This window comes from Nesoenas mayeri, assembly GCF_963082525.1.
Source record: "Nesoenas mayeri genome assembly, chromosome: 11".
NCBI classification, from domain to species: Eukaryota; Metazoa; Chordata; class Aves; order Columbiformes; family Columbidae; genus Nesoenas; species Nesoenas mayeri.
In genome coordinates, this window is record NC_137563.1 from 16,143,926 (window position 1) to 16,169,163 (window position 25,238).

Consider the following 25,238-nt stretch of genomic DNA (forward strand, 5'->3'; position numbering starts at 1 on the left):
AGTTTTTAAATAAAAATTTATTACAGAAATTATTTTGAACAAAAAAAGGCAACAGTATCTGTTGTAAATTAAAAAAACAAAAAAAGGTAACATTGTATTCGTGCCTTAGAAGGCAGACTGAAGAAATGCTACAAGTATTTCTTCTGCTCTCATTGGGAGGCTTTCTAGCACGGACTAACTCACATCCGCATCACAGGAATTAAGTATCAACACAGTCCCTTTCCTCGCTTCTTTCCAGGAAGTGCTGCATATTAGCAGAAAACATTGCAGACAAACCACAGTTCTATTCATTCTGCAGTATTGGAACCAGTGTCTAGGGAAGAGAAAAAAAAAAAAAGAAGTGTGAGTAATACATACCCCCACTACAGTTGAACATAAAGAAAACCAATATCATTCTCTATTAGCTTCCCCAAGCTCCAAAGCATTCCTCAAGCACTTCAGAACGTGTTCTGTACCTACCCAATTCTCCCCACTGCCATCGGTGCTATGCATGAACGGCTTGTGCTGCTTCACTTCAGTTATCAACAGCAAAAAGAGCCAGTACAAAACTTGAAGACTGTGCACACACATCATTTCCTATTAACGCATTAAAAATAGAAGCAGCTTTGCTCTAACTCATAGTGATACACATTTTAAGCATATCTGGCTAAATCACAACCTACTAATGAGAAAGGGGTTTGCACATCCAGAAGCATAAGCTCCTATGAAGTGTGGGCTATCATTATTATGCACTTTAAAACAGATGCAAGAATGAGCATGATCTTCATAAAACAACTGAGAGCAATTATCTGTTCTGAACTTTTGTCAGAAGCACCAATTAAGACCAGTGCAATTTCTGGTATTACTACCATCACTGCTTTCTTGTTCTTAGATCCATGGAAAAAAATATCTAACTTGGCTACAGAGAAAGACAAGTCGGTGTTCACTACATTCTTTTAGCTCGTGGGAAAAAAAAGTCTGCAATGTTAACAGCAACTTTAAGTCACTCAGTTCTTTAAATCTTATATGTATACTTTATCAAGAGTGAAAGTGATTAATACTTGGAAAGTAAGGTTTCCTCTATTAGCTATAACACATAAAAAATAAACAGGGTGAGATTATATGCTTGGCTAATACCAGAAATTGAGCAAACAATAAATCCTCTCAACTCCGTAAAACTACAACTTGGACTGACCACTGTAATCATGCCAGCATCAGGAAGCCATGGAGAACCTGTTTCAGAGGTCTAGGGTATATTTACAATAAATAAAGCCTTTTCCATTCTCAGTACTTCTTTTTAGCATCACTCTGCAGGGATGAAACAACTGGCACCACTTCACAAATCTTCATTGATATTCTGCCACATTGAGGGTTTTAAAAGTTATAAACCAGCTTGCCACAAGTCACCAAACGACTTTTTTCTTTCAGTAAAGAATTTCAAGGAACATTGACAAACGTAATCCAGTCAAGCAGATATGGAACATAAACTCCCATAAGCAGTGTACATACAGTGGCCCTATTAAGCAATATATAAATCTTATAATATGATTTGCAAATGCTAGCATAAGCTTTTAATGTGCTTGCGTCACCTGCTATCAAATTGCTTAGACATTTTTCTCAGACAATTGCTCAGACATTTTTCTCAGACAATTGCTCAGGCCAATGCAGCACTCCTTGAACACAATAAAACATAGTGGTGTTCTAACAAACGGGTTAATACTAGAAAAATCACCACACAGAAATTCAATTAAGATTACTTCAAACTTTCCCCAACAACAGGTGTGCAGCAGCCTGTAACACATTCCCATTTCAGTGCTTATGAGTGAGGGAAGCATTTAGCTTGTTTTTGTTTCATTTCTCATCATATGTGAAAGAGAATGCAGAACCCTACTTTTGTCTGACTGATACAATCAATCTAGCTTTAATCACACATTTGGGCAAAGCTTTCTATAAATTATCAAGTCTTGTGTCTCAGCTTATTTATATCATATCCCATACTTACTTTTTCCATCACATGCTACAATTTTCACTTTATCCACTTTCACAAGTTCAGTGACCTCCCTGAATTCAACATCATTCAGTACAAATGTCCATACGTTGTCACAGAACCTGTATGTATTCAGAGACCCCTTTAAAAAGACAAGAGATATTATCTATAGGATACAGCTCAAAAGTAACAGAAAATGTTTACTATCTACTGAACTACATACCTTATACAACTAGGGTTGCCATAAAGCCAAGTGTGAACCTGAATGCATATAAACTTGGCAAGAAAGCAATTCTAAGGAAAACTGTAGTTTAAATGCCCTCCAGTGGCTGAAATTGTCAAGACCGTGTAGTGATACGGTCTATCCAAGGGGAAGCTTCACAGGTATGCTAGGAAGTTTTATAACTTTCCTAACACATACAAAGGATCAGTATCGGAAAAGATTTCTTAAAACATGGGGCATAAGAATAAACACTTACAGCAGTGATCATAACAAGATGTGAATTCTGCAATTGTTTAAATACAGCAACCCTTTAAATTAAGAAATCGTGACAAAACTGACCTATGTGACATAAAGAGGTATCCCTCACTTTTGATTTGTTACTGAGGATGTTGATATGCAGATCTTTTAGCCTTCAACCTCACATCTTCTAAACTGATAGTCTTGAACTTAGGCTCTGAGTATATTTTTTTATTTCTCCACTGAACACATTCTGAACAGTTTTCTATACCATGTTACATACACAAAGCAAGTTAAGTGTGCTAGAGAAAAGAAGTTAGGCTCTTTTTAACATATCTATATGGTTTAAAAGTCTAAAATCTTAACATGCCGCTTCATTAATGTGCTCTGCAGAGACTGTAGAAGTATTAGGACATAAGTTAACAGGAGAACCAACTTTTTTTTCTTCAAAATTACAATCAAGTCAACATTTAACAATTTGCTGGCTATTGACATTAATTAGGGTGGCTGCCTGGGAAAACAAACAATTTTTTTCTATCATACGTACAGAAAATAGTTACGAAATGATCCAATGACTTGTGTAAGCGTAGATCTACAACTCTCTAGTGTCTCTTCACATCACAGATGTGGCTGAAAATCTGGCCTCATCTCACTTCTGCTAGGTACAACTAAGAGAAGCAGAAGTGTCTCTCCCCATCTGCATGACACTGAGGATGGCAAGGCTACCCACCAAAGCATTTCCCTCTTCCCCTTCCCCGGTTTTCATCCATCCACCAAATCTGTTTCTGATTTTTGCATTCCTTAAAAAAAAAAAATCCTTGGCAGAATAAGATAACAAGCCTTACAATTGCATACAGAATATACACATACACAGTCATTATTTCAGAGTCAAAATGAAGCTTCGTTTTTGTTTAGAGCACACAGCTTTTAACAACATTCCGCATCAATGTGTAGCTACTGTTCCTCATAAAGAACTTTTATATATTGTTATCTTACCCTGAAATTGACTCTGTTCCTGACTCGTTGTGCCAGTGCCGAATTTATAGCTTTATCAAACTGAAGTAGCACCTGAAGGGCCAACTGAGGCGTGATTTGCTGTGACTAAAGTAGTTTAAAAAAAAAGTTTTGAGTTGTTTCAAAGTAAACTCAAAAATGCAGTAAACATTAAAAACATCAAAACAAAGTTCAGGTGAGGCAGATGTCTAGAAGAACAATTTACAGAAGTATTAAGTTCCTGTGTTTACTTCTTTTCCTGGTTTAGGTCTGAGACAAGAAACCATGTGCTAACATGATATTTTGTGCTATCGACATTTTTTTGCTGATAAATATTAATTGGAAACAAACGAGGAAATCGATTACAGTGTTCTACATTAATCTGGCTCTTTCTTTACTGGGTCACAGAGAATTATGCCACTTACATAAAACATTTTCCTTCATCTAAGATGTTAGCAAAAAGACTTCTCATGTGAAGAAATTATCAGTAGCTTTCGATTTCAAACAGTAAGTTTTCCAACTGTTGGTCATAACTACCCCAACACAGCAGCCACAAAGCCGTTTTAATAACTAACCTCTTTTTTTATAAGCTGACTGCCGGGCCCCAACCCCCCCCACACCTGTATGAGCTCATCCAGACTCTCCTGAAGACTGTTCCCCAGTGTGGTGTTCCTGTACAGCTGATAGGCCATGGTTTATCGGGACGGGCTGGACACGCTCCGATCATCCAGTGCTCTGGACGCCCGTTATGGCCTCGCTCTAATTAAAAGAAAAAAAAAAATTAAAAACCACAACAGAAGCCTGAATGTACAACGCAAAGCATGGGGAAACAGAATTTCAAAAATCGCTCCGCAAACGCAGACCGACAACGACGAGTGCTCAAGAGCACCAAGCCGTGCGGAGCGGCACAAGGGCCCGCCGAGAAGGCCGCAGGGGCAGAGAAGCCGCCGGCCGCTACCGACCGGCCTTCAACCCCGGCGGGCAGGGAAGCGGCGCGCCGGGCCGGGGCCGTCTCTGTTCGCCGCCTGTTCGGCTTCCAAACCCGTCTCCGTCCCCTCGCGCTCAGGAAGCCGGTGCGGGAGTTCAGACTAGCGCTGAGGACCCAGCGGCCTCGCGTCCCGCCCGCGCCGTCCCCGGGCTGGGCCGGGCCCCCTCGCCCCACTCCGGCTGCCTGCGGCCCCGGAGACCCCGGCGGCCGCAACCCAGCGGCGGGCGGCTCCGACCCGCCATCCCCGCCGGCGCCGCAGGAAGGGGGAGCCGCGCAGGCAGCGCCGTCCCCCCGGGTGCACCCCGGGGCTCCCCCCGCTGCTGCAGACCCCGCCAGCGGCCCCAGCCTTACCCGCTCCGAGCGGCCGGAACAGCTGCGGGCCCCTCCTCGGCCGCCCCGTGACCCGGAAGCGCAACGGCGTGGGCAGGGGCTGGGCCCAGCATCCTGCGCGCAGCGCGCAGCGCGGAGGCCCCGCCCCGCAGCGGAGTGCCTGGGTGCGGGCAGCGGCCGCTGCAGCACCGCGGCTGTCCCCAGCACCGCGGCTGTCCCCAGCACCGCGGCTGTCCCCAGCACCGCCTCCGTTACACACCCAGTTAATGCTGCAGCGGGCTGGGGTTACCGTTCTAATGTTATTATATAACATTAACAGACAGTTAAACTGTAGTTCCGGATTTAGGTTTATTTTACCTATTTAAATGACTGAAGTTCATGCCTTCCTTAAGCTAAAAAACTCATTTCCCTCTAACAGTATACACTAACCTGTACAAACTGCCAAAAGCCATCGAAATATTCCACTCAAAAAATATCTTCAAAATAACTGTTACATTTCACTGCAAGTAGTGAACCTACAATGCATTGGAAACCAAATTTCATGTTTTTGAGAGGGAGGTGGTAGTGCATACAATCACAAAAGCCTCATTATTGCTATATTCCTAAGTAGTAAAATAAAACATTCAGACCTTTTCCAATCGTATTTATTTCATATAGCATTTATTTTATTCCTACTTAAAAAGTTTCCCATAAGCTAGCATATTCAGAAATGTGTTTATCACATTACTCCATGACACCTTGGAACACAAACAGAAAACAAGCTCATTTAAAAAGAAAGGATCATAACATTCTTAAGAGGTAGGTGAAGAGTCTTGCACATACATAGCTCTATATCAAAGGGGCAAAGGAAAATTGTTGCATCTGTCAAGAATAGTAATAATCAATTTAAGCCAGTTGTATCATCTACAATTCACCACCCATATTTTTGCATGACTGCTGCAGCATCATTTTGGCAATCAGTGCAAATTGCCCATATTACACATACTAAAGTTTACTAACAGACAATGTCTTAACCCTTCTATCTTACTATTCAACTAACTAGTAGAGCACCCTACTACTCAGGCTTTTCTTTTTAATAAAAAGGCTTTGTTCAGACAATTAAGAAACACAGCAGAGCCACTGGGAAAGTAACCACCTGTCTTCTATGAATAGTTTTTGTAATTATTAACCGGGAATTCCATGTCATAAATATTAACTAGGAGCTGAGCAAGCTATAGTAAGGAGCATGGTAAGGTAAGGACTTCCTGAAAATGCTCCAGTAGCTTTTCCTCAGATAATTTTCAATTAAAAAAAAAAAAAAAACAAAAACCCCGGTCTGTTTAAATCAGGGTGATCTGGGCAGTCCAAAATGCAAACTGAAAAAAAGATCTAGTTGAGCAAAGAATGGCTTTAATTTCACTGATCTCAGAATCATGCTTGAGGGAAACGATGAAAAACTGTATCATGACTGCATCCTCTTCATTCACAAATGACCTTTTTTCCTGTTTGCTCAATATAGAGAACAAGATGTGATAAGGGAAACAGTGTAGTTCAACTTACAATTTTGAAGCTAGGAAACCTGCAAAATCTGTCTTTCAGAATATGAATATTTAAATATTCCTTATATTTCAGAGTGCTACTCTGACTAAAACCAGGTATCCTTAAAAGTATAATTAAAGCACTTATTTCAAGCATCTCTGACAACCAGTCAGTGAAACAAATCCTCTAGAGAATGACCTGCATCCACAAGGACTGAGTAAGAATTTTCACTGAAAACTTTGTAATACTTCTGTAGTTACAAAAAGCACACAACCTCTTATCCCTCTCCCTTCTGATCCTCGTATGAGACTTTTCTGAGGGAGAATGGAAAAACTTGAGAATTAAAGTCATCTCCAAATACAACAGTTTTTTATAAGAGATACATTTAAGCCATCTTCTACATAATAAATACTGTATAAATCCATAGAATACACAGCCAAAAACCTGGCACTTGAAGAAATACGCTTTTCACCAAGAAACTTATTTGTGACAGATTTAGTTTAGGAAGTGCCCACTCACAATGTAGTGATAATATTCTATTAACTACAGACATGCAAGTAGATGACATCAGTGAAACTGACATATGACTAGGCACCAATGCCACCCTCTCCCTATGACACACTTCAAGGGCATTTTATAAAAGATTCCATCGCCACCTACATGTAATCTAATCCTGAAGCCTGACACAAGTGCTGAGACATTTCAAGCTTTCATTACAGCATTGAAGTGCATGATGCAACAAACTTGCTGAAACATGCTAACAAATACAGGCAATTGTGTGCAATTCAGAACATACCTACTGTTTCTCAGTACAAAGTTCCTCATAGTAAGAAGTACTATTCTTCACTATTTCACTGAAAAAAAAAAAAAATGCTAAACTGCATTGTTATGAATTAGGTTACATATTACTCTAACTGGTTCTAAGCTTTTTGGAACCAAAAACTCTCCTCCATTTTAACACCCCAGAGTCTCAAAGACTTCAGTCTGCTTCAGCACTAAATCCTTATACATTCTTCTCCACTACTTTCCAACAGAACATGGCTTTGCCAGGCTACACAGAACATCAAGAACCTTCAAGCAATATAGTCTACCCACATCGGCTTTCAATGACACTTTCTCCAAAATATCTTTGCCACTTCTGTACTTACCCTGTTGTAGAAATCAATTTATAAAATGTCACATCTACGCACAGAAACGCCACTCAAACATCTTCATTTCAGTTGCACACAGTAATAACAGAAGGTAACTAATGAATTATTACCACACATATATATACATGTATCACACAATGTTAGGGATTGGAAGAGACCTCAAAAGATCATCTAGTCCAATCCCTCAACGTGTGTATAAACAAACTCACAAGATCTTCAAATCAAAGGTATATTAGTGACTTAGGAAATTATATTTTCTTGTCAGGGCCCTAACTGTATTCTGGCAACATAAGTTTTACTTCTAGAATGAAGTACCACTGAAAGGTGAATCCTGTACAATACTGTATCTTATCACTAAGTGATCCAGGTTTCGAAATAACATTTATTTAAGTAACACATTCCAACTTTTCATGTTTTTAAATATTAAAATATATTAAATTATTTTACAGATTTAAAAAATATAAGTGTGACAAAAAAAGCTACTAATTTGTGTCCAAGATAACCTCAGGACCTTTTTGTAAACATCCACCTCACCATTAAATGATGGGTTGCAAAAGGTCAGAGGGGAATAATTCTGTACTGAAACTGTTTCTCAAGTTGCTATCCTTAGGGACAGAAAATCTATCATGCTGTATATTCATTCAGAAAAACCAACCCTACAGAAATCACTAGGTAAGCACATACACATTTTCAAAAAGAAATAGTGCTACTGCAGCATGGAACTGCAGAATCACTCAGCCACCATGAGAGACAACAATAACAATCCCATCATTTGGTAATATGGCCTATGCAGAGGACTGGCTACTTTATACTGCACTATACACACAGGAAGCAACAGGACACATAGAACTATCCTTCCACTAAGAATATGATTTTACTGAGAGGAATACTTTTTTAATCAGGAAAATTCTGAAATTAGATGATCACAATGCTTAGTATCTAGCTTAGGAGCCACATAGAATCAGTCAAAATCAGGAAGGTTTACAGGTTTGCATGTTCATGCACAACCACCTCTGCAAGTATCAGGAGTAAACAGGCTGTGTCAAATTCACCAAGTGGAACTTTACATTAAGCCAGGTCAACAATGAAATTGAAGCAGGAGATAAGACAGCCCCAAAGAAACTGCTCACATTTGTGTTCTGCTTTCAAAGCAAGATCCAAACCTGATGAAGTGGATGCAAGGCAACTTGAAATTAGAGAAAGAGAACAAACCTGCATATTAATCTCTTTGAAACTGTGACACAGAAGCTACTGTAACAAAATTACCTCTATCTTGAGATGAAAGTCTCTGAATCGCAGACTTAAACTCCTAGAGACATAAGCAATTTGCCCTCATCTAACATGAGTATACTCCACACATGTATCATTTGAGACAACAGATTAATTGGTAATAAGTCTTAACCATAGAACTCTCTCTTGATTAGCAGTGTCAGGTAGCAATCGAGTTGAATGCAACTTTTTTTTAATAACTGTACAACAGTAGCCTTTCATATAATCAAGAACCGATATTTTCGGAATTAAGACAAAATTGTCAACACAATAAAAAACAAAAGCGAAGATTTAATATATTTGCTACAATATTATATTGCTTAACTCCTCAGTGGATTTTTTTTTTGCATACACCTGTTCTTACAGGGAAATAGCAATAATTATCAAAAGATGTTACAAACTTTTTCATCATATCAACCAGTGCATTATCGTTGTCCCAATAAACCTATGAACAATAGTTATGTGTCCACGAACAAGGTTTACACAGGTTTATTACCATTGTGGGGAGAAAAAAAAAAACAACTCAACCTTTAAATATGTTTTTTTTAAGTGACATTAGTGCTGGTATCATATGCCAAAGTAAGAGCTTTAGAAACGGATGTTTCCTCTACAAGCATGACACAGGTAGCATAAGACTCCCCATACCTCTGCAAACAATTGATATTATGGCTAGAGTATGTATGCAACTCCCAAGCTCTACTGAGTATGACCGGAGTTCCTACTGGTGACAACCAATATTCTCCCAGGAAGAACTGCAGTGAACTCATTTCCTACTAGTAGCTGAGATAACCTTGATTTACTGAAGCACAACCTAAATTTGCAACTTAAATTGAGAAAGTTCCAATATCAATATCTTACCAGTTATTCAAACAGTTCAGCTTCTATTGTGGCTTAGGTTTAATCCCTTTGGCCAGACTGAAGTTCACAGAACTGCAGTTCTGCATTCTGAAAAATGGACTAAAAGACACCAAAGCTCAAGCTCATTCTGGTGAGGTAAATGAGTACTGCTTGTATTAGCTCTGTGAACAAAACCTTCACATTTGTGAAAGAATACATTATGTGATTGTTAATATCCAAACAAATTAAAGTTCCTGTGACAACAAAGAAATGCACTTGACCATTTACAGCAAGACAAATTTATACAATAACAACAAGTAACTTAAGGCCTTGTCTACCTGCAAACAAATTTCTTCAGCAGGTACACACAATATATTGCTCAGTCATATAAATATATATTATCTCTTTCCTTTAACATCTAGGTATATAAATATTTTACTGAAGAACATGCATCATTTAGATTAACAATTGCAAGAACATCCTCTGAAAACATAGGGTTCTTTGACATTTAGCAATACAAAATGATTACATAAACATAGCTGTTAAAGTCAAGACAAACCAATACAGCAGTAAGCAGTCCATCATGTGCTAGTCCAAAGAAATCAAGCACCTTTTGCAACAGCTTATATAATATACACACAGAAAGAATGAATTGTAATAGAGCAAAAATAGCATCATTCCATCTGCATATTCTTCAGTCTCGTCTGGACTCCAGACTTACTGTTCACTTTTCTGCTCTTGTTTTCCATTCAGCTCTTGGTCAACTCTGCTTAGCAAAGAAAGCAGTAAAATTAAAACTCTGTTAAGGTTTAGTTTGACAACCCATATATTAAGCAAAACCTATTCATCTTAACATGAAAACAAAGCTTGTATATGGAAAAGGTTTTAGTAAATAAATATTAACACTTCCATTAAATGCAGTTGCAACATTTTTTAAAATTTTCCTACCTCCCCCTAGGAATTAATCAAATTGTTAAGTAACCATTTAAATAACTACAGCATTCAAAAGGAAGCATTTGAAAAGTGTAAGTGAAAAGTGAAGTTTGACTACAGAAGAAAAAAAGCAGGTTCTGTGCTTTTATTAATGAATGCAAGCAGGATTACAAGTTTACAGGTAACATGACAATACCGTCAAGCGCTTTGATGAATTAATACACTGCAGAATAAGCACAGAATTACCTTTCATGTTATAGCAATTAAGCCAAGGATGTAACAGCTCTAGTTAAATCAAGAAAAGTGGCTCCTTAACTGCTACTGAAACTGGGGTGTTTTTTTTGCTTGTGGGTGTTTTTTTGGTTTGTGTTGTTGTTTTTAAATATCTGCCTTGGGAATTGCAAACAAAATACTGCTTTGCAGAAACCAGTGGATGGTTGACAGTCCTGCACAAGATGTACTTTTCCTAGGCCACGAACCCGTATAAAGTAGAGGCAAGTTTTGGGTCTTTTTTTGCAGCTGTAAGAACTGAACATGGTACATATGGATCCAATAGGTTTGGAGCAGTGTCATCTAAAAGCAACAGTCTTAGTTGAAGACCTGTTCACCTGCACTGTACACAGCTGCAACTCATCCCTGTCCTCACTGCTCTATCTTAGAAAAGCAAGTTTTGACATGACTTAAAGGACTAATCACAGGAAGTATAAGAAAATATGGTAAGTTAATGCAAACAAGCTATGCATAAACATACATCATGACAACAGAAACCCATAGAACTATATCAAATTCCAACTTCTGAAGTGTCTCTTACACATAGTCAAAGAATTCCTACTGCCATCCACAACAAATTCAGTAACTAAACTTCAACACATCTTCTTTGCCCCATTATAATAAATAATCAGGTTGAAAGCAATTGGGGGCATTAACATCTCAGTCTCCAATAGTGCCTGTGATCTCTATACATGTTTCACTTAGGAATGTACTACTTCTTACACAAGCGATGGTAGTTATGAGTGACAATATCAACAGGGACACTAAAAAGTGTTGTTGCATTGGAGTAGTTATGCACACATAGGAAGAGTAAATTAAAAACAAGCAAAGTCAGGAGCAAAACCTTTCAGTACATTTGTTAGTGACATGGTGGAAAAAAAAATTCAAAAAATTTCATCAGCTGCTGGAATAGCTTGAATAGTTAGCAGGAGACTAAAAATTAACAAAACGAAAATCCAGTGTTTATTAGCAAGGAACATAGGCACTGCAAATACAAACAGCACTAAAAACACTAGTCTAGATTGCATCTGTGCAAATTAATTACTAAAAAGGTAGAGAACACCAAGAAACACAAAACACAAGATTCAATATTAGAACCTCTCCCAGAGTTGCATCCCTGCTGATGCATAGCTATGGCTTAGCACCTGAAATAAGCTCTTCCTTCAGACATCACTTCTTGTTAGAAACAGGGAAACTTGACCTAAGTGATTCATATAGAAACACTACTTTTGCCTCTTGAAGATTCAGGTGAGAATCCATATATCCCCTTAAAAGTGAGCTTCTTGTGTAATAGAGACTATTCACAAATATCTGTTTGAATATCCAGGGTGAGTTCTTTAGATGATATGCTGTACTTGCAGGCACTATAGTTACTTTAATGCATGAAAACTTAGTCACTAGTGCATGTTTATATTTACAAATGCTTATTCCTTTATGCAAGCCAATCAACTGGGAGTTAGTTGCAGTGCAAATCATCTTATCTAGATGCAACCCTAATCAAAATATGAATATACCTTTTCTGTTTCTTTCTAAACTTTTCTTCTTCATACCTTGGTGAGGAAAAGTTTGATTTCAGTAAATATAACATATTAAGGCCAAATTCAACACAAGCTGCAAACTGATTAGTGTCAATACAGTTTGTAAAAACATACCAAGTTTTGAAACTGATATAATTAAGAAAAAATATATTGTACCTCCAACATATATAAGCATTAAACAAGCAGCATTAAGATTTAGTTATGACATATGAATTCAATACAACTTATTGTACAGTACCAACATCCATCACTAAAATGTTAAGTCTACATTTATAACAGGTTGAAGCCAGATATAATCCTCCACAGAAGTCTGAGAATTAACTCCATCAGTCAACCAACATCAGCCTTTGCAAAATAGTTAAAGGTTCATCAATACAGAAAGGAGTCTTTCAAGAATTGGAATTTCAGTCTGAATATTCATAACACATCCTTCAAAAGCCCCAGTAAAAAAAAAAAAAGAATAGATATATATTTGAAAGATAGCACAAGGCTGCTTCAGTATTGTCATGGCTTTCCTACCCACTGTGTTTTTTCTATTTTAAATTTTTGCAACTGATATCAGCTGAATGTTTACTGCAATAACCAGTCATTTGAAGAGGGTATATTTGTGGATTTTTCAAAATTATCATCAGAACTGTCAGTATTTTCATCTTTAAGACATGTTTATGGTTTTTACTCTATTATTGCACCCACAAACGCTATTGACAAAAGCATCATCATATCTGAGAGCAGAGTTTTGCTGACATTAAATGGTATTTATATCTGGAGGGAAAGAGGAGGAGAAAACCAAGGACATTGATGCTGCCTTCACTTCTTCAAAGTAGTTTTAGAACTGTTATGGGTAGAGATTTAGCATTTTTCCACCACAGCTCTTCTTTTAAATGAAATCCCAACCCAAGTGATATTTTACCACTTCACTTGTTCCACATTTTAGCATGAACACTGAAGATACTATAAATAACTTCAGTATCAACATGCCCAAAGTTTCTCACTCACAAGCCAACTTAGTATACTAAGGGGCAGAGCAACTGGAATGAGGTTTTTCTCTAGAAGACTAATTCACACACCATGACTTGGTAATTACATGAGGCACTATCTGTGAAACCTCTACACATTAGCATTTTGACTATCCGAGCTATTGCATGCCAAACTGTAGCTAGTAATGTGGTCAACCATGGATACTTCTCCTAGAGACAGCAATGATCTGAGTTAAATTAAATTTTATTAAATGCAAAGTATTACATTCAAACCAATCTTTGAATAAGATCTATATCAGTTCTAAAACATGATCAGTGTAGAACATGTTTGAATAATAAAACGTACTGTTTTATGCATTCTGGGATGCCAACGTACTCCATGGGGATGAGTTCAGCTAGTTCTGCCAGGGTAAAGACATACCTAATTTTTTGGCTGAATTTTGAGCTGTGGAAGAACAAATGCAGGGTTCAGTTACAACTTTAAAATTTTTCAGTAGGTCAATATTAAAACAGTTTTTGAAGTTTAAAGTAAAAAGTTGCTAGGATTATTTTTTTTAAAAAAGGAAATAGCTTCCAGAGTATTACCTAATAAAAGGCTTTGTGATGGCCAGAAGTGTCCTGATGAACCAGGAAGGATGAACTATGATTAATGATTTCAGATTTTTCTTTAACCTGAAGAATCCAAACAGTGGACATAATTACTAGAACAAAAAGGTAGCCTGACAACAAGGGTTTTTTCATATATATAAAAGTTTTAGCAAGCAGAACTGTTGCATAAATCTAGTATTCTGACATTCTATTATTAGAAATTACCATCTGCCAGAAGAAAAAATACCACACAGCTGTGTAACAAATTTAAGACATAGTATCAGTTTGACAGCAATTACAAGGAAATAACATTCCAAAGAAGTTTATTTGAATCTTTTCACATAGCTAATGATTAAGTGGTTCACAAAGGACCCCTCTCATTACCTTATCATATTAATACATGGAGTTTAAAAGATATTCTACATGGTAACACTAATCAGTATTCTAACACTATTTTCACCAAAAAAAATTGCAAACAAATCAACAAAAGAAAACCCCAAAACACAACAAGAAAACCTAGGCATGCCTGTAGCATTATTCCACGTTGTCTAACTTACAAAGAGGTTTTCAATACACCAAGCAATTTGGTTAATTAAATCTTAACCAGTAGGTACCAGACACCGCATTAAACAGCAGGTTTTCCTAAATAAGTACATAACTGAGCATGTGAATATTGTAAGAAAACACTGCAGAGTTTCTTACCTTCTATCAATTTGCTGGTAACATTTCCTAAGCCAGCCTAAACTTGGCATTTTTCTCCGTGTTGTTGCACCATTCAGGTAAACTATCATATAGTTCTCTGCTACTAATAGCTCTAAAGTGCCAATTACATATCTGCAGAGACAAGCAAAGAAAACTTTCAAGCTGATGTTTTGAACATTAATTTCTAGTAATGCTCAAATACATTTTAAAAAAATAGAGAGTTGGCTACAGTGTTGAGCAACATCTAATAATTTTTTTCCTTCCCCTGGAAGCAGATGTACTTGCTTTTCCCTTTGTTACCTTTTCCTCATGTGAAATATAAAAAGCTTCATTAAAAAAAACCAGAAGTAATTGCCCTTACATCAAAATACTAAGTTTCACAATGTGAGATTAAGACAGTATTCAGAGGCAGATGATGACTTACTTAAATAGATTGTCCATTAGATATCTGTAGTTAGGCTGGCTGCTTTCAGGCATAAAGCAAACTGCAAACACCACAATGGCATTTAACCCATCACCGTAATAACCTAAAAACAAAGAAAAAAGCAGCAGTAGTGACAAAGGCAAATATATGTTGACTACATTTACAAAGTCAAGTATGTAAGTGCTTGTAAGAGGTTTTTTTATTATTTACCTTAAAGAAACTCACAAACATCTATTTTATATGGACATTCATATAGTTAAAAAAACCTCAAGATTTATTTTTCAAGTTTGTCTGCTTCTAAAGAAATGGCTTAATTTGATGTAAATCAAATGCTGTACCTATGATCAACATCTCAGTATATTTAATGACATTTTATATAGTTAACATTTTCCAACCTAAACTCCACAGACTGTTGGAAAGAGTAATTAAATTGATTATGCCTTAGTAGGCCTACAGTTAAAGCTTTAAACACTCTTAAAACCAAAGAATTATACTGGTAGAACACTGTAGAACAGATAAGTACATCTTAACACATGTGCATGTTAGTAGTTTTATTTGAACACGTGTATTTTGCAACTTTAATAGGGGGGGGACACATTAAATCAACTATATGTCTTAATACTGCAACTAATGAATCATCACAAGTCTTTACACCCAAAGCTCTTCCTGTGCCACAACTCAGCTTCAAGAAGTAGTTTCTCAACAGTTCCCCCTCAGCACATCACTAATCCTTACCACCATGACTGATAACTTTTTTATATGGTTCAATTGCCTTCATGTCCACCCTATGGTCCTGTTCTCCAATCCTAAACATTCGCCAGCGTCGACCATCATCCTTCTCCTCTGCCACAGTGTATTCAGTAAGTGATCCTTTCCTAATTACATCAGTAGTTTTTGGTTTTGGAAGATCATCTGTCAAAGTTAAAACATGTTCAAGATCCATTATGAATACTACGTGTAGTGACAATCAGTTACAACACCAGTTAACCACTTTGCTATCTAATCTGTTTTAATATTCTTTATCCAGTCAGACATATCAGCTGACTTCCTTCAGTCATTACAAAATAGCATCTCATGGGTGTCAGATATACTTTATCAAAACACTGTGTTGGCTGTTATCCACTGACTGTAATTTCCTATGTTAAAGTACATGACAAATTTACATTCATATAGGTAGCCTATTTAATTGCAGGCTTTCAGAACACAGACCTTGATGAATCTCACCAAAATACTAATAGACAAAGTGGTTAACTTCAATGATAATTACACAGGTTGCTTGATCACAGATTTACATAAAAGCATGATTTAAAACATTGACAGTACCTTGCAAGCAGACATGCAAGCAAATCTGTTGGAAATTAAATTAATGTGTGTGTGATCAACATATATGAAATTTATGCTGACAGCAATCTGTAAAACAATTTGCCCCAATTAAATTATGATTCTTTACTTTGTTGCATAGACCTTACCCAAAGCGAGAAAAACCTACTGCAAGTTAGTTGTCTGTTCCCAAGACAAAGCTGTTAATTGAAACTATCCTTCCAGGAAAATGAAGGCAGCAGCATTAAAGGAAGAAAAGACAGAAACCCTTTTCAGCCACTTTTAAAAAACAAGGCACAAACATATGGAACATTTCCTCCACGTCATTGTAAAAATAACCCTAAATACCAATTCTTCTTCACTAAATTAATGAAAATCCTTTTACATAGGTAAACCCACAGTCTCTGTTACAAAACACTTCACCTGCAATATGTCTTTACGTATTAAAAACAAACAAACTTGTTCTAAAGAGTGTTCATTTCTCCATTTATAAGCTATCTTGGAATGAAGAACACGTAGTGTTTCATATATAACAGTGAAAAGAAAGCTTCCCGTTTACTCAGGAATTAAAATTATTTTATTTCCAGCATAAAATATAATAGCATTTACATATTCATTTATTAGAGATATTCTTAAGTCATGAAGTTTACACTCCAAATGTTTGACCTACACAACAGTTCTTGGCTTATGTAAGAGGGTCTAAAAACATAATTAAATGGCAAGTTTAAAACTTGTGCTTGAACACCTACACCAAATTTTTAACCTCAAATGAAACTGGGTACAATCTCAAGGTCCTGCATATAAGAATAAGATGAAGTCTCTGTTTCTTAAAATTAAGCTATAGCCATGCTAGCAATGACCTAAGTTAACTTCCTATTAGGTCACTTCAGAATTCCTTGACACAAAATAGAGGCTCTCCTCCCACTTCCAGCCAATCCAAAAAGCACGTACACTCGAAAGGTACTGACCTTTGGCCATTCTCACCACAGTAAGATATGAGAACAGGTGTTAGTATTGTCAAAAACACCGTTCAGTCCTCAAATACAAAGGCTTGCAATTCATCAGTTTTTATCTGATGTATATTCCTTTATATGGTTCACCTCCATTTAAAACTTATCTATAATATCTGTAAAACGCCTTTGATCTTTTTTTAACCCAGGTTTGTTTCTAAAAACGTGATGTAATGGACAGGATTTTCCATAACTTTGAGTCTTGCAGGCATTTAATAACATTCATCTAAGTTTATTTGGAATTACAGCTATTATGTTGCCTGTTTACTAACCAGTCAAGGTCTGATTTGCTCTTTAAAAATTCATTGTGCCTATTTCCAATTTCTAATCTAATCACTCCCTTTATAATTTCCTCTTGTAATATTAAATGATAGTTATCTTCCATCTGAAAAACTGTTGACCTGCACATAAGAAAACAAATATTTTAGGGCATCAGACAAAACAAACAAAATACTTACCTTCCCATTCAAACTCATTGCTGTTTTCTGAAGGAGTATCTAAATCATCCAAATCAATCTCCCCACTCTCATCCAAGTCATCAGACAAAACAGATTCCTCACTGTGATCCAAAGTTAAGCTGATATCTGGAGCCGTTAGCTTCTTCCTTGCTTTGGTTACATTGACCCCTGTATTTAAAAAGGCAAATTATTTATTTCCAAAGCTAAAGTGAGTTTAGATAAGCATACTGGCAAGACAGAAGAGCACAGTGCATTCTCAGAATGCATTGCAAGTTAATGCTTGTAATTTAAATAATGCATCTTTGCAATAAACACAAGATGAAGTGAACAGCACTTGGAAGCCGAAGTTCTCAAGTCCTCAAGGCCCTAAGCTTACCTGACCACACACACATGAACCACAGTAGTAGACCACCATACTCCCTCTACAGAAGAAAAACCGGAAGTGCTGTCACCACCTAAGCAATTATTACCCATGCTAGCAATAGCAAAGTGTACCACAAGTTGTGCTAGGTATTATACTAAATAAGTCTTGCAAATAATGCAATAGATTCATGTCCCTCGCCCTTGTCTAGGTTAGGTATTGGTAACATCATAACCACCTTTGATGAAATAAAAATAATACACAACTGCAAAAACAAGGCTGACAGACAACAGTGAGGACAGAAAATTAAAGAACCTGTTAGGTTTGAGACACGAGGCAAATACTTGTGTGATTTAGACAGCAGTTGAAAGCAGGAATAAAACAAAATGACTGAGCCATCAGTGGAAATGTCACAACTAAAGCAGACAAACAAGATCCACAAACTTCAAACATCTAAAAAAAAAAACCAAACCACCACCCTGTCTGTATTATTTTCCCTCTGATCATTCGGACAGGCAACACTCTTAAAAGGTCACAAAGGTCTGAAATTTGAGGCAAAGCTAAGGTAGGCCCTAACTGATGCACAGAGGCCAAACAATGAAGCAAGATTTTTCAACAGGCCAGAAAGTGAGTACAATAGTTCATTTTCATCCAGTATTACCTTGACAGCTCTGTTCACAGGGAGGATGAAGAGCCTCCTATTTTATTCCAAAACACTTTTCTTTCTAGATAAGATGTTTATAATACCCTTCACATACAAAAAATGTTATTTAGAATGCTGTTTCCTCAGGCCTGGTTCAAAACAAAAAACAATCCCAAAACCACTCTAAAACAAAGTGGAGCTTTAAAACAGCCATCTAAGAAGGAAGCGGTCAGCTTGGCTGGAGCAGAATGTTCTTACCAGCTTCACTTTCTGTTCCAGCTGCAGCCAATATATCTGACTCAACAGGATCATCCTCTGGCAGGGGTCTAAGGGACAAGGTAGAAGCTATTGTTACATAACTTGAACTATTTTGACTTGCACATTGCTAACAAAACCACTGTGGGATGGTACTGAACTAAATTTACTTATAGCCTAAGCTCAAGCTTCCAGTAAACAAAATAAAATAGCAGAAAATTCCTTTACAGTGTTCAAGTAACTATCAATTGACATGACAAATGCCAAAATACTGGTTGCTACTAGTGTGTGTCATCCTTAAGAAAACTTGTCATGTTCTTGCTTCAGAAATAAGTAGTTTAGTCATGTTATCATAGACTGCCCTCTGAAGCTTGTTTTGGTTTCTTTGTAGGCCAAAACATTAGTAGCAGTTGTAATTGTTAGAACTCTTGCTCAGAAATGTTGCTTAATGAAATATTTGGGCCTTCAGACACTGGTAATAATATGCAAACAATGTAGTTGCAACAGATTAGCACAGAAAACAAAGCCAAACTTACAAGTTTTCACTCTAGTAACACTGGAAACTTCAACAGTGGCATTCCTGTATTAACACAACCACACATGAACATGAAGTGATCCCTTTTCAGACCATGACACCTCAAAACCTTTGAGACTACTATTTTAATGGAAATTCACTTCAAGATTATTAATGAGTGTTAGTTCACCAGAGAGCTGAAGAGGTAGCTTATTCTAGATGTTATGTGTTTGCTTTGAATTACTTTAAAAAAAATCTAAAACCTTGGAAAATCTTCATCTTGCCATTCTTCCTTGAACTCAACACCTTCCATTCTCCAGCCAACTTGAGTTGCTAGTAGAGACTCCTGATCAGCCAGAACCTGTTGTCTTCAGGACAGTGGGCTAAAGAGGAGCTGCAGGAACAGAACAGAAAATGCTAGTTCCATACTTTTGTCATTCCTATGCTTGCAACATACCCTTTCATCTAATGCCAAGTGAAGGTATTATGCAGAAAAAAACCCAATAACAAACAAAACACAAAAAACCAAACACAAACCACCACCAAACAGGCAAAAGTTTATGGTATGTTTCAATTATTTTTTTTTTTTCCTTACAAAAATGCTTATGGAATGGTTTATCATACAAAAATTTACATTGGAAAGGATCTCATGTAGTCCAATGTCCTGCTCGAGCAGTACCAGCCTCTCTGCTAAAAATCCATACCCTGAGCAACCTTATCCATCCTTTAGGATTACACCAGTTCACTTCAAAGTATAAAAAACACGACAGCTCTCAAGATTCTTTAGGAGATCTTGAATGAGAGTGTATCTTGAGGGGAAAAAAAAAAAAAAAAAAATCACCCAAATGGTTAGATCTAAAATACAACCCTGTTCTTAAAAACAAACCACCAGCACCCACGCAAATACTTTTCAGAAAGGACTTCAGAGAACTCACCCTGTGATGTGCAAGTCAAGCTGTGTTTTTTCAGGCTCACCCATCACCAGTAACAAGGAATCCTCAACAATGGAACACAAAAAGCCATTCTGCTGACATACGAGTCCAAGCCAGTTGAAACTCTGGGCTGTGTTGGCCTAAAGATTGATAGGAACAGGTAAACTTATCAATGAAGATGTTAAGAAAATCAACACTAATCAAAATAGGAAAACTGAATGTATTTTTAAATGCAAAGGAGAAATCAACACAGAACACTGGTAAGAACCAAGTCTGAATGCAATCATACTTCTAATTAAGCCAGAGAGACAATTTATTTTTTACATGGCTAAAGAGAAACAAGCTACATCTACTGATCTGTAGGATCACCTTTCATGACAAATCTCAATTCCTGTTCTGACCTGATAACAACCACAGACTGATTTTAAAACATCCTGTAATGCTTAAAGTTACACTACATAAGCTGATTAATAAAAAAAAGTTTAAAGACTGATTTTGTTTTAAAACTGCACCATCAGGGACAAATTAAATACTAATAACCAAAATTTAAGTTTATTTTACTGACATGCCACTGCTTCCCTCAGCCAGAAAATGGAAATAACATTTCTAGAAGGTAGCGACCTAGTTCCTCTTAAAGGTCAGACTCTCCTTGTTTGAATTGTTGAGCCGCAGCACCGCTCGGTTGCTGGCAGGATGTGCCTGGGCACACGATCTCCAAGAAGTTGCCCCCAGCAATATTCCTCCCAGCTCTCCCTCTTTCTATTTGTACTTTTTGACTAATATGCTGTTTGGAGTAACTTCTTGTTTCATGAGCAAAGTCATGTGATTCAAGCAGCATGTCCTCCCTTTCATTAAGATGTTGATATTCTCAGCATACAGTTTCTCCTGGGTACCAAGCTGCTGAGCATTTGCAACAATGACTTTTAAGTATTTGTTTGAAGATGAGATCATATTTTGACCAGCAGGAACAGTGACTATGTGCACAGTCCTTTAGGCATTTGTTTTGGGACACTGAAATGAAGCACAAGAAACTTCACAAGGTACCCTACACTGCCAAGAGAATATAGTGGTTACAGTTGGTACAGAACACACCATCTGATGCAAACATGCAGTTCACTGCAAGCTAACAGACACTGAACCTAGAAAAAACCTAAACTGATGACTTCATTCTTAAGGAACAGATGAAGAAATGAACAAAACACTGACAGGAAGGAAAAAAACAAAACCAAAAGCCGCACAACACACTGAAAACGAACCCTACCACTGCACTGGTGGCTGTAAGACGCTATTCCTGCACTCACCTGCACTGCATTCACAACACAGTTCCCACAAGACAGTTTAAAATTGGGTTTTCTCCAAGACCTTCGTAGTTTTCTGACCACACTTTTGAAGAAAACTAAACACCAAGTAACATCTATTGATTTCAGACGTACAACATTTCAGTGCAAAAGCAATTCTGACTTCCATGTATTCCATTACTCTGAGACACAGCTGATACACTAAGACAGGCACAGAGTTTAAAAGTCACTCGTGCTCTAATCAAAGTTTAAGACAAAACACTTCCCGCATTACTTACAGAATTCTCATCAGCAACTTCTTGTTAAGGTAGATTTGAAAGCAATTATTCACTAAATACCAGGTGGTACAATTGCAAACAACTTAGAAGGCAAGTTCCAATATCAACATCAGATAAGCTGAATTCAGGTTTTCAGTATCTTACTGAACATGCAGACTAAGTAGTTGCTTTAGATACTTCAACTTAAAGTCTCAGGCAGGAAAGCACTATCATTTGTCACCTAGAATGAGAAATTAAGAAGGAAGGGTAACCTCAGGAAAGTTAGAAAAGTGTTGACTTTAAAGTTAACTACTAAATAATTTTACATCGCTATTATAAATGCATACAAAGCAGGGGGAAAAAAATCTACTATTTCTGCTTATAGAAACTAAGGCAGCGTTTAGAACAGTCTTTCTAAAGCTGTTGTGGCAGTGCTGACATCTTCTGGTTTTACTATGACAAAGTCTCCGTAACCGAAGACAAACTGCCACCCTCATCAATGAAAATGAGGCTGAAGTTTGCGCTGCTCCCGCGTGGGGCAGGGAAAACGATTTTCAAGTTTAACATTTAGGTGCTCAAACCTCTTCCCTGCGCCGCGCCCAGCACCGACCACACACCGCACACACTGACAGCGACCCCGGCTGCGTGGGGCCTCAACGAGCCCGCTCCGCTCCCCGCGAAGGCCGCCCCAGCCCGCCGCGTCCCCCGCGCCCCGGCAGCTGCTCTGACGCTCGAGCCAGCGCCGCCGAGCGGGGCCCGGGGGCTCCTGACTGGGCCCTGCCGCCTCTCGCACACCGGCGGGCGGCCGGGCCGCAGCCCCGTTCTGCGCCCCACAGCCCGGCCGGGCGGCGGCCACAGCTCCAGGCTCCCAGCTCGCCGCTACGCTCCCCTCCGCGGCCGTACCTGGCGGGAGGTGGGGCGGGAGGTGGGACGGGACGGGACGGAACGGGACGGGACGGACCGCGGCCTCGCCCGCGCCGCGGAAAGGGCCCTCTGCGCGGCGCCGCCGCCCTGCCACCCGGAAGCGCATAGGCCGCCAGACTCACGTGACAGCCTCTCCCCGTTGGGGATTGGCGCACTCACGCACATGCGTTAAATAGCGCCGCTGCCGCCCGCCTCCGGGCAGCTGGTGCATGCGCACTCCGCTTACACGCACGCGGGGCGGGGCCGTTGGGCGCGCGAGGGGCGGGACCGTTGGGCGCGCGCGGGGCGGGGCTGACGCAGTTGTGAGGGCGGACGGGGCCGGTGCCGGTGCCGCCGGGCGGTGTGAGAGCCCATGGCCTGGGGCCGATCCGCGCTGCCCGCCCCTGGATCGGGCAGGATTAGTCCCGCGGCCCGGGCAGCCTCAGCTGCAGGTAATGAGCGGCACCTCAGCCGTCCCCGGGCACCGACAGCTCCCTGCCCGCTGCCCGGCACAGCCGCCTGGCGCACAATGTTCACCGCGGGGGGGGAGTCCTGTAAACGGTACAAAAATGGAAAATAAAGAGCCCACTCATCGAGTTGTGTGCACTAGACCAGTGTGCTGTGCCTGATGGTTCAGGTGCTCAGGGATTTGTGAGGTGGATATCAGAAAAAGGAGTGCAACCTTCTCCATGAGGTAAAAGAGAACAGAAAACAACAGTTCTACACACTGGTGAGGGAGCAGAGAAACAACATGAACCTCCACAGAAGAGGAGACTGAGGGGTGACCTCATTAATGTTTACAGATACATAAAGGGTGAGTGTCATGAAGATGGAGCCAGGCTCTTCTCGGTGACAACCAATGACAGGACAAGGGGTAATGGGATCAAATTGGAACACAAAAGGTTCCAGTTGAATTTGAGAAGAAACTTCTCAGTGAGGGTGACAGAACACTGGAACAGGCTGCCCAGGGAGGTTGTGGAGTCTCCTACTCTGGAGACATTCAAACCCGCCTGGATGCCTTCTGTGTAACCTCATCTGGGTGTTCCTGCTCCAGCAGGGGCATTGGACTACATGATCTTTCGAGGTCCCTTCCAATCCCTAACTTCCTGTGATTCTGTGATCATTTGAAATTACAGCTACATTTGTATAAATATGTCATCCAAAATGCAGTCCTCCATAACGTAGTGGTATTATACATGCAGAATAAAAGTGCAGGAAGTTAGATAAATCTCATTTCTATCTTTTTTACATACCTGAGAATGGTAACGGTAATCAGCGTCACTAGGAGATCAAGATAGGTTTTAGCTAAGGTGTAGAACATGCCACTAACACGTTGTTATAATAGACAGACAGCTACTAACCTTACCGCAGCTAATTGCTCACAGCTAATCTGTTGCCCAATGGTGAACAATGTTCGTTTCATTGTAGGGTACTGAAAGAACTTGTAATAAATGTGACAGATGTGGAGAAGAAGTGTAAAAAGAAAGAAAAAGTGAAATAAGGAGGCCCAAAATGAATGCAGGAGAACAGGAGAAAAAAAAAATACCACTAAAGAAGAACAGAAAGCACAGACACCCCCAACCAGCAAAAATAAATATCAACAAATAGCAGGAAGAAACAGCGATTATTAAGGTAAATTAATTAGAGCATTGAAAATATATTTATAAATAATTAGTATAATGCACTCCAAAAGGCCTGAGGCCTATAGGCTTTATTGTAACGTAAGTTTATCAGATAATAGTTAGAAATGTAAAGCAAGAGCTAGCTTAAGTATAAGGCAAGGCTGTGGAATTACTGGTATGAGAGATACAGTAAAACAGCAAAAGGGAAACATCCTGTAACCTGCTACCTTTGTTACGTCACTTTTTCTTTGTGGAAGCAATGCAAGAGAAGATGACCAAATACTCCATGCTTAAGGACATTATCTTTTTCTGTCTGCTCCCAGCCACACACCACACTTATTGTCACTAGCGTACCTACACTGGCACTTCCTGTGCCTGTAGCATCTCAGCTTTTAACAGTGAAGATCTGGTCATGTGACTTTTGTGATCAGGTTGAAAGGTATTGAAGACTGAGCGGCAAGAGATCTCAGCCGGTTCATTTGGAGTATCTGTGAACAGCTGGAATTATTCCAGAATTAGCTGGGTCTAACTGAGCTCTAAAGATCAAGGGTGTCTGTGATTGCTAGAGGGGCACATAGCATCACAGAAAAAATAAATGCCCTTTTTTGGGCTGCTCTGTTAAAACTTATCTATTACTCTGACACCTGAATGCCCCTTATTTTATCAGCAAACTTAAGTTCGCAAAGTGTCGGAGTACAGATTTGGAATCAGTACTGTTCAA

General features: G+C 38.9%; 2 protein-coding genes across 11 annotated transcripts; both read right to left on the reverse strand.

The window, feature by feature from the left end:
* On the reverse strand, window positions 1-4,941 carry GTF2A2 (general transcription factor IIA subunit 2). Of its 2 annotated transcripts, XM_080350980.1 has the most exons (5): window positions 4,759-4,941; window positions 4,040-4,178; window positions 3,423-3,527; window positions 1,982-2,108; window positions 1-313 (listed from the first exon to the last, which is right to left on the reverse strand). In XM_080350980.1, exons 2-5 carry the CDS (start codon window positions 4,109-4,111, stop codon window positions 288-290), a joined length of 330 nt encoding a protein of 109 aa, XP_080207106.1. In that variant the 5' UTR covers window positions 4,112-4,178; window positions 4,759-4,941; the 3' UTR covers window positions 1-287. The 2 variants fall into 2 exon arrangements, with proteins under 2 accessions (XP_080207106.1, XP_080207107.1); XM_080350981.1 differs by lacking the exon at window positions 4,759-4,941 and having other exon boundaries at window positions 4,040-4,458.
* Window positions 4,942-8,946: 4,005 nt separating this feature from the next.
* On the reverse strand, window positions 8,947-22,998 carry BNIP2 (BCL2 interacting protein 2). 9 transcript variants are annotated; one of them, XM_080350852.1, is made up of 14 exons: window positions 22,574-22,853; window positions 22,014-22,233; window positions 20,441-20,577; window positions 20,140-20,314; window positions 19,769-19,899; window positions 18,995-19,062; window positions 17,733-17,900; window positions 15,680-15,856; window positions 14,945-15,047; window positions 14,521-14,652; window positions 13,816-13,902; window positions 13,577-13,675; window positions 12,230-12,265; window positions 8,947-10,278 (listed from the first exon to the last, which is right to left on the reverse strand). In XM_080350852.1, exons 5-14 carry the CDS (start codon window positions 19,816-19,818, stop codon window positions 10,230-10,232), a joined length of 969 nt encoding a protein of 322 aa, XP_080206978.1. In that variant the 5' UTR covers window positions 19,819-19,899; window positions 20,140-20,314; window positions 20,441-20,577; window positions 22,014-22,233; window positions 22,574-22,853; the 3' UTR covers window positions 8,947-10,229. The 9 variants fall into 9 exon arrangements, with proteins under 9 accessions (XP_080206978.1, XP_080206975.1, XP_080206974.1 ...); XM_080350849.1 differs by lacking the exons at window positions 20,140-20,314; window positions 22,574-22,853 and adding an exon at window positions 22,896-22,913; XM_080350848.1 differs by lacking the exon at window positions 20,140-20,314.
* Window positions 22,999-25,238: the final 2,240 nt, after the last annotated feature.